Source organism: Schistocerca nitens, chromosome 9 (assembly GCF_023898315.1).
Source record: "Schistocerca nitens isolate TAMUIC-IGC-003100 chromosome 9, iqSchNite1.1, whole genome shotgun sequence".
Lineage (NCBI taxonomy): Eukaryota > Metazoa > Arthropoda > Insecta > Orthoptera > Acrididae > Schistocerca > Schistocerca nitens.
In genome coordinates this window covers 208,822,880-208,835,700 of record NC_064622.1, presented here as the reverse complement: position 1 = coordinate 208,835,700, position 12,821 = coordinate 208,822,880, and the positions used below count along the sequence as shown (strand labels likewise).

The 12,821-nt window shown below is 37.4% G+C and overlaps 1 protein-coding gene across 1 annotated transcript in view; it reads right to left on the bottom strand.

Annotated features, from left to right (window-relative positions):
- Window positions 1-6,749: 6,749 nt before the first annotated feature.
- The window catches only part of LOC126204102 (odorant receptor Or2-like), an 83,086-nt gene continuing 77,014 nt past the window's right edge, over window positions 6,750-12,821 (bottom strand). The window contains exons 4-5 of the mRNA XM_049938519.1: window positions 11,510-11,665; window positions 6,750-6,863 (exon numbers count right to left, since the gene is read on the bottom strand). Coding sequence (XP_049794476.1) covers window positions 6,807-6,863; window positions 11,510-11,665 — 213 coding nt within the window. The 3' untranslated portion in view covers window positions 6,750-6,806. The remainder of the gene's footprint in view (window positions 6,864-11,509; window positions 11,666-12,821) is intronic.

The window sequence follows — 12,821 nt, the reverse complement described above, 5'->3', positions numbered from 1 at the left end:
TCACAGCCGTCCACAATACGAGCACGAAGAGTCTCTACATTTGGCACCGGGGTGGCGTAGACAAGAACTTTCAAATGCCCCCATGAATGAAAGTCAAGACGGTTGAGGTAAGGAGATCGTGGAGGCCATGGAATTGATCCGCCTCTACCAATGCATCGGTCACCGAATCTGTTGTTGAGAAGCGTACGAACACTTGGACTGAAATGTGCAGGAGCTCCATCGTGCATGAACTACATGTTGTGTCGTACTTGTAAAGGCACATGTTCTAGCAGAACAGGTAGAGTATCCCGTATGAAATCATGATAACGTGCTCCATTGAGCGTAGGTGGAAGAACGTAACTAAAATGAGCTCTAACATGGAAATTAAGCGTTTCCGGACACATGTCCACATAACATCTTTTCTTTATTTGTGTCTGAGGAATGTTTCCTGAAAGTCTGGCCGTACCTTTTTGTAACACCCTGTATAGCAGTGGTTTTCTTCGTGTATTTCTGGAATAGTCTTTGTGAATGATTTGTACTTTTCTATGCTTGAGGATAAACGTTACCTGGGCAGCATACAACTTCTTGATCGCCGTCTGTTGTCTTTTGGTGACGTATGTTCTTAATCAAGAACACTCTTCGCAGTTGCTCAGAGTGTAGGATACGAAGGACACAGCACAGCTGTTCCTATAGTACACATTGCCGTCGGGATGCTCCGCGCTTCTGTACGCACCTGTGACACGACAATGATCTCCTAATTTCACACAATCTTCCTCAGAGGGTTCCTTGCATGTCTTACAGACTTTTGCTAGGCAAAATGCAGTTTCTTCCTCAGGAATATCATCATATAATTTTGTACCAAATAGGCATTCACAACGTCAGAGATAGCATAAGCCTGTTGAGTAAACCAATCGATTCAATCGCTCCCTTTACACAACTTAAAATGATACAGTTGCCAACACTACAGTCAGCTGTAATTTCATTATCTTGTGTAAGCAATTTCTTCGCGTGTGGCTGATTAATACTAGAGCTGATGTGGATACCGGTTATTTTCACGTGGGCCTTTCAGACCGATGTCTCTGGAGAGAATTCAGCCACTATATATTTAGAGGGCCTGATGCTGACGAAGTGTGTCATCGAACTAGTTGCAAATAAACTGATAATGAAATTGCAGCTGACGGTAGTATTGAAAATTGTAATCCCTGTGGGCTGTTGACCTCTCTTCCCACTTATCAAGAATGGATATGTTATAATTTAAAATGGGAATAGTCCTGGTTGTAGCTGCAGTGTACGTAGTAAGTTATACTGAATGGTTTATGCACACGCACATGATCAGAATACGAACCTGAGGTAACTACTATAAGAACGTAGGCTTCCGCGGCCGGTATCACAGTGATTAAAATTCTTCTGGGTATTATGCCGCGTCACTATTAAATCTAACAACAATAATAAAATAGAACCGACGTTTCGGCCGAATTGCAACGGCCTTCCTCAGGACACGATTGGTTTTGCATGGGGATAGGTGCTTCTATTCAATACAGACTATCGATGTCTGACGTCACTGTTGTAAACTTTTAATTGGCCCTCTAATAGGATTGGCTAGTCATGACGTAAGGGAAGGTGGAAGGAAAGAGGATATTCGTGGATGTTCGTCAACGATTGGTAGCGGTCCGCCAATCAGCGTTCGGCTTCTGGTCGGCAAGTTTTCCCCCTGGTGTGCGCGGAAGTGGACTGACAGTTGCTCTACAGCTGTTTGTGCAGAAACGTCCGTGTCCCGTGTAGCTTCTGCCCCGCGACCGCTCGCGGCCCGTTGGACTGGGATGGCCGGTAGCCAGGACGCCGGGAGTTTGTAGCCATCTTTTCTGTTGATGTTGTCAGGCTGCTTAATAATTTCGATCGCCTCCGGTATTTTGCGCTCTCGCATCCACGATTCTTTCGCCAGTACTCGGGTTTCCTGGAACCTGATGGGTTGTCCACAGTCACGGTGGTGTTCCGCTATCGCCGATTTATTATGTTATGGGAGATAATGAGTCTAGCAAAAAAAATACACTTCCTTAATAGACATAAGTGACCTCTTGCTTGTTTAGTGTGGCTGCATCCATTGCATTCCACAACCCTGTATTCCACCATGTCTTTTTAAAAGTGCACAATTATGTAACACATATAGAATTCTTTCGTATGCAATTGCATGATAATTATTTCACAAAGCAAGTACGGAACAAACATCTGGACACAATGAAAACAAACAGAATCCAATAAACTTTTCTGTTTATTTTTGTTCTATTTTTTTTCGTCCACCTGTAGACGTTGTTATTTCACATGTGTCTTACCTAGAGCTTTAATGAACTTCCTGAGTTCTCTAATTCCATTACTACAGGCCCCCATTACTTTCCTCAGTCCGTATGTTCAAAATTTCTTCTTTCCCGACTGATCAGAGGTTCTTTTGAACATCTGTGAATTAGGATCTTCCTTCTTGTTTTTCTCTTTTTGACCAGAAAATGAGTAAAAATTTGCTTGGTTGGTCTGTTCTGGCACATTCTCATGTCGTGGCCTTTGGAATGAAATGAAATCGAATATCCTTGCCCCGATGCTATCTGTAAGTTTCATTGACACGCTAGTGCAGTATGTTGTTATGACGCCGTTTGTATTCATCTTGCTCGCCCAATGAGCATAATTTCTTTAAATATTTGTTTCTCCGTGATTTCTAACTTCTTGTTCTAACTCGTCATACTCATCGTGACAGATTTGCCTTCATACAAGTACTTTAGTTCATTGACTGTACGATAGTGTTCGTGCTTGGCGTTGAACGACACAGATCGTCTGTCGTAAGGGCTTGTAGTCAGCATCATCTTGTCAGGAATGTGTTTAAGTGCACTCTATTCGCGAACAGCACAGAGGAAACATGAGCATTTAAATCCTTCTCCGCGAGCTCTGATTTGTCTAATTTATTTGTGAGTTGGTGGCAGTACAAGCTCTTGGTACATGAACATAAAATTTGTCTAATTTTAGTGCAAATGATGTCGCCGTAATCGAAATGTCGGTGTTGTAATGTTCTGCTTTCTACCTCGCTTGTTAATTCGCACTATTGTTTTCCCCATTATGTCATAATACAAAACGAGACGCCCCTCTTTGAACTTTTTCTACATCATATATCAGTGTGACCTATTACGAATTCCATCCAGCACAGTAATACCGTACAAAAAAACATACAAATCTGCTCTAAGCAGTTCCCTTAGTAGATGTGTTTAACATTCTAAGCCTTTTCGAATATAACTTCGTCTTTGATTCTTCTTCTCTGTTACATATCGTACCAGATCATTCTAACTTCAGTTCAAAACTGCAGTCACCAAATACCACTAAATTTGTATCGTTTATTATCTGCAAGAAAGTGAATAAATTTGTCTTAATATCTATCTGGAAGACTTGAAACTTTTTGCTGAAAATCATTGTGATCGTCTGTTGATTACACTAGACGATGACCGACAGCATCATCCGAATGCCTCACAAATCTGATAGTGGCATGTGCGGAACACCAGTAATGACATAAATCTAACACAAAGAAAGGCGACGCATTGAATAGTTAACTTTTTCAAATGTTGCCTCTATACATTAATAAATATTCCATTGGACAAAAAAAGCTTCTAATTATGAGGATTATCAGTAAGTGTCAGTATTAGAAGAAACAAGTTGTTGTGAGGCCTATGAGGGCAGTCAATAATTGTCATTATTTTAAGAAACAAGTTGTTGCTGGGCCACGTCGATGTTGCCATCATGTGCTCTCATCTGTTGGGTTAAGAAATAAGATGTTGATTTATACATGTCTTTTGATCTGGTCACCATTTCTATAACGTGTACTATATGTTCTGCAAGTGACTTCAAACAATGAGTCCTGACACATTCATATTGTTCCAAATGTGTCATTTTTTATGAGTCTAGTGATAGCAATTAAGCTTACTTTACATTGTAATCACCAGTAACCGCCAACTGTTTCAACAAATTTAAATGCTCATTATACTATTCCTGCTACAAAGTTTGATACTTGCATTAATGTAAATATCCACTTGGCAGTTTTGATGGATAGTATTATGGTAGTTGTGAGTTTGTCCTCGTATCTAGAATATTTTTGTGTCTATTTACATTCTTGATGTCAGTTCATATTGTTGTACAGAACTGACTTTTATACAGGGCAGTTTCTGTAGAATACTAGAAATGCTGAATTTCTGTAGAACGTTTGCAGGAGACTACACGAAGTTTTCCTATTGTGACATTACGATTTCATAATCTGTGGACAGATTTCATACATGGCTAACCATTACAAGACGATGTAATGACTCTTGAGGTTAGCAAATTGGGAACAGCATTAAATAGAGCTATGAAAGACAAAGAAATATTTACATCTGCAGCCGATATGCAGCCAAGCACTGTGTGGGCATAAGCATTCAGCTTTTCCAGTGAATAGTACATAGTGTAGCATGAACAATAAACCACCCCCACTCCCTCACCTCACTACTGATCACTGAATGTACAGTGCATCGCTAATTCTGTCATTCAATACTACGATTTCCTAATTGTTGAAGGTATCACTTCAAACCAAAACATCTGTGTACCCGTTGCAGACAATAGACATTGATCCCTTTGAGAGCACACTCTTATGATTAATTTATTATGGCAGGATGACAATACCAAGAACTAGATTAAATTTCAATTGCAGAGTTATGCTGATCTCTCATATTAATAACATGCTTTGCCAGATGAAAATTTGTCAATTAAAGTGAGTTAGTAGCAGGATTACAACAATATTCATATCTAATGGTTTTCACATCCATAATATATAATGCTTCTACTAAGGAATGATGTTGAATTAACTGTTAGATGGCTGATCTCACCACACATAATTACAACGTTAAGAAATATCTTAGCTTTATACTGTAGCATAATGTACATTGTGCTCATTCTTTCCGAAAATATTGTAGTAACTTTATTGGTTTGATAGTGTTACTATTTAACTTTAAATGCTTATTGAACTAAGCATAATATACTGTCTCATTTGACTGTTCAATGCACTATGCTGTTACTATTTCTAAACTTAGTGATACACATTTTATAATTATATAAGTATAATTTTATGGCTCTTTTAGGCAGGCACAATTCATAATCATACCTACAATTATGTTTTGTTGCTCTTACATAATATGCATTTCATAGGAAATTAAACAAATCTTATACTAGAAAAATTTCTTGTGAGTATATTGTCGATTTTTGTAATAATGTGATTATTGAAGTCCAGTTCCTTGATGAAGCCTACTCATCTTACTTTGTTCAGCATATTAAATACCTTAAAATATATTTGTTATTAGAACCTTTTCAGAAATGCACCATATCTGAAGGTATTTGTAGAATCAATTTGTTATGTTGTGATGTTCCTTCCAATCTGTTTAGTGTATACTGATAAGCAGGAAATGCATGCAGTTCATTATATAAGTGCTTGTATTGTAATTCTATTACCAGAAACATAATAACTGGTTTAATTCAAGGGGTTAACCACAATGTTGTCAGTAAGTAAGTCCATTTTGAGAGTAAAGTAAATCAATTTTCATACTGTAAGAAATATATACCATTCATGCCAATACAGGATAGGCTTCTTTATTTGCCCAGTTTTTGACACGGTGTGATTATGACTAGAATAGAAACAATCAGTTTCCTACAGTACCTTTACTGGTGTATTACAATCTAGTATTGATACCTTCAGTTCAGAAAGATACTGATAATTAGATAAGTAGCCAAGAATGTGATTTAGATAACATGTTTTAGTTTCCTATATTTCCCTGTTGCAACAATATGCTCTAGTTTAAAATATAGACAAATGGTGTTGTGTCAAATAATTGATCAAAAGAACACATATTAGTCACAACTGAAATTAAAATGTATCAATAATTATAATTACATATTTCATCAACTATAATAATTCAGGCTTATAATGTATAGAGATAAAAATGAAAATAAATGAAATCCATAGCTTTTCCATAGTTTCAAATAATATTACTAATTTGAAGTCAGTAAAAATTAAATTTAAGTCCAATTACAGCAATAACAACTGAGCTATTGTCACAGGAAATTCGTGATCAAATGCTTTAGGACTTTAGGACTTTTAGTTAAATGTAGTTCAATGGTCAGAACACCAGCACAAAGACATAGGCTTTACAGTTTAATGTAACTTACATTTCTATAAACTCCTACACCTTTTTAAATTAGAATTGAAATGGTGAAATCCCAGTTGATTTGGAATAATCAGATGAACTAACTGTATTATATTATCTATCAACAAGAAGAAATTATAAGCGTAATTAAAAGTTCAATAAAAACATCTTAAATAATTGATTACATCTGCAAACATTTTCTCATATCAAATTCCTTATATTGTAACATTAACAATTTCTTTCAAGACAAAAATATTTGAAATTCATATTCAGATAGTAGAAACTTAGACACAAATATTGTTTGTTACTTCCCATTAAAGCAATTATTCTTTGTTTATTTTCAGTACATGAAGATACATCCCTCATTACCAAAAATTACTAAAACTTTGGCAAATAGTTTTACATAATTTTAAGTTACTTATATCCATTGAGAAATTTTAGTATAATGTCTTCATTTAGCTTGTATCTATTCAGTTCTTATATTCATATGTAATCATCTGAAATTTGAATCATTTTACTACATTAGGTAACGCCTTTAGTGAAAGAGGTTTTGAAATATATAGGTACATTTATTAAAATCCATATGTATCATAAACCAGTGGTGATCTGATTTCAAAATAGTGACCAAGTCTATCGTCTATTCATCTGACCCAACAATGCATAGAATGAATATGATGCATTCACCACCTGAAAAAAAGAAACCAACAGAAATATGAAAGTAAATGGGGTAGTCCTCATTGAAATATATCTGTAAATGGAGGTTGTTCCTAAACTTCTGTATTGTCGTGCAACAGATGACAGGTAAGTTTAAACAGTGCTCATAAAAAACAAAATTAAAGAATTTCATTAATAAATAAAATATGGTCTCTCTCTCTCTCTCTCTCTCTCTCTCTCTCTCTCTCTCTCTCAACAAAGTAAAAAACATACAGAAACATATATCTCAAGCCATTTGGCCTCAACACAAAGACATCTCCTGCTCACAATAGTAACATGCTTGTCATTGGATCATTCAAACCAATAATAGATGTTCAAAGTACTTAATAGTAGACCAATTTGTTTGCATACAAACTCAAGGAAATAGTCTTGTGACTAATGACAGTTCCTACTAATTTTAACAGTAAGATTTTTGCCAAGTGGTAGTTGACATCCATCGTTTAAGAAGTGTAAGACAATTCTGTTCATTTAGTTTGTATCTTTTCAATTTATATTTTTGTGTTTAAATTATGGAATTTTCATGCTTATAATTACAGCAGACAGGGAAATGAAGAAACATCATTTGTGAACGAGGCTTTGAAATGTACAATTGTGAAGGATTTCACCAAATAATGTCACCCTTTGCCCATTTGCGTCTTTTGAAGTGTAGAATGTTGTTCATGCATGGAATGTAGAAAGCATTTCTGCCCCAGATACCCTCTGTGAGTAATCACATTTCGCATCTGCGTCTGTGTGTACAAAATACGATCGCTTTTTTGTTTAGTCAAGTTCTGGCTTATGTTTCTCTTGAAATATGAAGAAGTGGTTCACTTAATTCTCACATGTTCATCCTTAACTCCTACAACATTGAGGATTAGATAGAAATTTCCATGTTTCAGATTTCCACATTCAATCAGTTTTTATGGAGTCCTTTGTTTAGCTGTCTCATTTCGACTTAAGACATTAGGGACACAGTATGTGGCACATGAATTCAGAGTAGCTACAGATAACGTTCTGTTCAAGCTGGACATACAGTAACTCTCCGGTTTCGTACTGTCGCTGCGATACTTCTGCAACACTGAGCTTTGAGATTTCAATAATGTTCCTGGATACAAATTGAAGTCCTATTGCAATGTAAACAACTATCAAACATTTCGCCAAAAATACACACCAGAAGTGCAAGAGGTGATCAACTAAACGTGAGAATTAGTGACAAGTTAAAAATTTAAACCGAGATGAGACCTGTAGACTGATACTTGCCTACTGAAAGGAGTTTACTACGAAATGCACTATTCAACATTTCAGTGTGGCATGTTCTACTCACAGAGACAGATAACTTGGTTTCAGTACCCTTCTGGCACACAGTTTTACCGAATCACAAATGTTCCTAGCAAAGCATAGTCCTATAAAGAGTAAAATATCTAATTCTCTCGAAAGACATTGAGTTAAACTATTCGTATTAAGAGAGTTTAGGAAACACATAAATGTACCAGCCTATATTAAAATTCCAAAAGATCCTCTTTCCGTTAGGTATCGTCAGACAAACTGGATCAAGTTTTTTAGTGGATCAGGTTTTTTACGTGAGGAGAGAGCAGCTATCAACAAGGTACTTTTATTTTGCCGTTACATAACATAATTAATCTTTGTGGATTCTTAGTGCTCCGCAGCTTGAATGAATGTCACGATGCTTCTAAAGCAGATGCGAGGCATTGTTTGTTGTTTCATAATTTTAGTTTTTCATGCCGAGTAAGCAGAACTGTCATATAGAAACCACAAGAATTTAGAGTTATTTATTATAAGAGGTAATTAAGAATATTTTCCTCCACAGTTACATCTTATGGAGCTGTCTAGTACATACGTTATCTGTGATATCGTTGTTGTGTGTGCAAAGTTGACACTGTATTTCATTTCAAAGTTTCAGACGTGATCTTGGAGTCTTTGCCACTAATAGGAAAGGGATTAATATAACAGTGTTGCAATTTAAGATACAGCTGACAGTAATAATCAATGCAAAACAAAACTCCCTGTATACAGTATTCAAAAAACCGTAGTTCTACGAATAGGGACACTTTTCAGTACTTATATTACGGGCTTAAAATCCATAAGCAGAAGGAAAGAGAAATGGCTGAGTGTGTTTGTTCTGGCCCTGGATGAGTTTTGTTTTCTTTACCAATATTTATTAATTTTAGTTACTTGAAAAAAAAAAACACAATTTTATTTTTAAATATAGTTGAAGCATGTTGACTTCTATTCACCTACAAATCTTTCGACAAATAATATCGAGGAAACCACCGGAAGTGATTGTCAGGTTCTCATAATGGGCTTGAGCACTCTGGCATGTGTGAGTATCTGTGATACAAAAAGGAAAATTACAGTGAATCTTGGGACATTACGCCAGGAGGATTTGGGGTGGGGGGAGGGAGGGGGGAGAGGACAGTAAGGGGAAGGTCACCAAAAGTTTCCATTTGTGCCAGTTTGAGTTAAAAAATTCAAGAAGCCGAGTAGGGAAATGCTCTTCCAGCAGAACCAGCCCAGCATTCGCCCTCAACGAACTACCGAAACATAGAAAAACTTGACCTGGATGATCAGATGGGCTTTGCCACTGCCATCTTCATGAATATGAGACCTGCATGTTAACCATTGCCCCAGCTGTCGCGCTATGTTGGTTCGTGGGAAGCTAAAATTTCAGGTTGTTACCTTATGTGGAATTCACGTGTCAGGTTCTTTTTTATTTTTTGCTGTTCTAAGACAATTGAGGATCTGTTGGGTGATTATTTTGGCTTTAGGAAAGACAAAGCGTGCCACTAAAGCAGTTCTTACGTTGCACTTGATAAAAGACTCAAAACAAGAAGAATTAAGACAAGGATTTTTCAACCTAGAAAAAGTTTGACAATTTAAAAAATAGTACAAAATATCTGAAACGCTACCAAAATAAGTGTAAGCTCTAGGGAAAGACGGGTAATATAAAATACGTACAAGAAGTAACAAGGGAAACTAAGAGTGGAATACCAAGAACGAAGTGCTCGGATTAGAACGAGTAGAAGACGGGAATGTAGGCTTCCGCCGCTACTGTTCAAGCTCTACGTTGGAACATTTGAGAAGCAATGATGGAAATAAAAGAAAGGTGGAGAATGGGATTAAAACTCTGGGTGAAAGGGTATCAGTGCTAAGATACGCTGATGACATTGCCATCCTCAATGTGACAGAGAGAGAATTTGAGGACCTGTCGAAAGGAACGAACAGTATTCTAAAGGCAGGCACTATGGATGACAATGAACCTACGAACGACGGAAGTTATCAGAAGTAGCAGAAAGGAGAACATCGGTAAACTTAACATCGAAAGGGGGGACCACTCGTCAGTTGAAGTGAAGGAATTTTGTAATTTGGAAGCAAAATCCCGAATGATGAACAAAACTAGAAGAACATTAGAAGCAGACTAGCACAGGCAAAGAGAGTAGTCATAGTCAAAACAAGTCTAATACTACCAAACATCGGCCTTAATTTGTGGAAATTGAGAATGTACATCGGGAGCACAGCGTTGTGTGTAAGTGAATCATAGTCTGTAACAGAGAATGGAAAGAACAGAAACAAACTGGCTGGAATGTGGTACCATAGAAGAATGTTAGAAATTAAATGAGCTGGTAGGATCAGAAAAGAGGAGGTTCTCAGCAGAACCAGTGAGGAGAGGAGCATGTGAAAAAGTTTTGACTATACGATGGGGCAGGGTGATGGGACACGAGTCAGAATTTCAAGGAACAACTCCCATGGTTCTTGAGGAAGCTGTACACGATGAAACCCGGAAGGGAAGACCGAAACTGTAATATAGATAGCAAATAATTCAGGATACAGGGTGTAAGTGTTACCTTCAATGAAAAGTTTGGCACAGTTGAGGAATTCGTGGTGGGCCGCATCAAATCAGTCAGGAGACTTTTGACCTATAATAGAACGTTGTGGAGAGTGTCCACAGCTTCCCAAATTCCGAGATAATATTACAAATGTCTGTAGTTTAAATGAGATCTGTAACCTTTTCGCTATTGTTTTTGTTTCAATATTGGGACTGGCTCAGCTTCATGTATCCTTTCCTTTCTGGCGCCCCTCCTGTCTGCATGGAAAGCTGGAGGTGATCTTGTTTAATCTCTGTGTAACTTAAATTAATTATATCTGATTCAAACTGTAACATCTACACCAACTATTATTATTATCACTTATCCTAACCTGGATATTAGATTATTTTACGAAGTTGAGAGCTTCTAATTATGGTGTTGCTACTGATTGGCAACCATTGCTGCAGCCTCGAATGCATATTGCATGTTTCATAAAGGAAACTGCATTTACTTTCGATTAATTTCTCGAAGTCCGATACCATCCGAAGTATCATTGCATTACAGGGCAAGTACTGGTATTGAAATGCAGTATTTCTTGTCACAGTCACTGTCAGTAAGGAACCAACAATTACTGAATTACGCTGATTCTCGTCTCTGCTCCTACCATTAAAATATTTCCTCTTTCTCACTTTGTTAGCTAATGAAAGAAAACTGAATTCAGTCCTTCACTGAAGACAAGAAGCAAATATAGAAATAACATAAATGTAATATATTTGGTTGATTTCCAATACATATGGTGATATTTTATGCACTGACCGAGACGAATGCTTCCCTGCTCATGGGGTAGAGGTGCGCAGCGGTGAGAACAAGCGGCTTCTGAGCGCGACACATGAGGATTCTCAGGGCGCGCTTGAAACGTGGGCTCGCCTGCAGCCATGAACAGCTGTACGCTGCCAGCGTCACCGCCTCCGCCTGTGGGTAAAAAGTACCAGCTGAAATGTCCTTCTTTCTGTAGGGCTGTAATTAACGTCATTAGCGTAGGCACAAAGAAAAATCATCCTTCCTTTGGCGAGCTGTGCGGAGCTTCTGGAAGGAAACTGAAGTTTTGTAGAATTATTGCTTAATTTTTTATTTAAATCTTTGTAAGACGCAGTTTATCACCGGTGACCCTGAAAGCCACAAACTGCTTTTCCTCGAACTATACTGAAGACTTAAGAGACGTGACTTAAGTAAAATGTCTTGAAAGTATTACACTTTTTACACGAAATTTTGGCCCAAGATGGATTATTAACATTATGTGACCACTGTTTAATTCAAATATTCCGAAGTAAGAAGTGTATTGAATGCACAATGGAAAAAAACAGGGTAGCGTGAACGAGCATTTGGATGAACCCAAGACCACAATTAGACCTTGTCGCTTCCTACAACGATTCATAAGTGTGTTGCTTCCGTTATAAGTAGATCACTTGCAATGGAGACGTGCCATCTCAGTATGGAAGCCTAGCGCCTATCCACAAATAGGACATTAAATATAACAATGACATCGAACGAAGTCCCGAAAAGCATAAAGTCTCGAAGTCACACCAACACATACTTATCTTACTGGCTGTAAAGCCATGCAAAGTAATAAAAAATTTTTGCGGATGGCAGTTCTTTCGTATCGTCTATTAATTCCGCTGCAGACGGAATGTGCATAATAACTTCTTCACAAGTCAAACAATGACTCAAATAAAAATACAAAAAAAAAGTGCGACTGTTCAATATCACGCAGAAAAGACTGTGCAATGAAACGAAATCGAAGTGAATCAGTTAAATTCCTGATATTAACAAATTACTCAATTGGCAATAGCTACAACAAAATTACATTTGTCTTATAATCGACCATGTGGTGTTAAGTTCCACGATCCAAGAGAATCAGGACAAGAGAAAGTTCCATACACTCTAGACTACTCAAAGCAGTTATAATAAAACCGTAGGTCGTGAACCAATCCCATACTGCTGTTTCACAGATGGAGAACTGAAATACTGATACTGTCATGCAAGCATGGAAATAATCTCACTCTCTGAACGATGGAAGTTAAGTCCGGACGCCACAGACCGCACATCCGTAGCTACGAAAGTGTTGCGA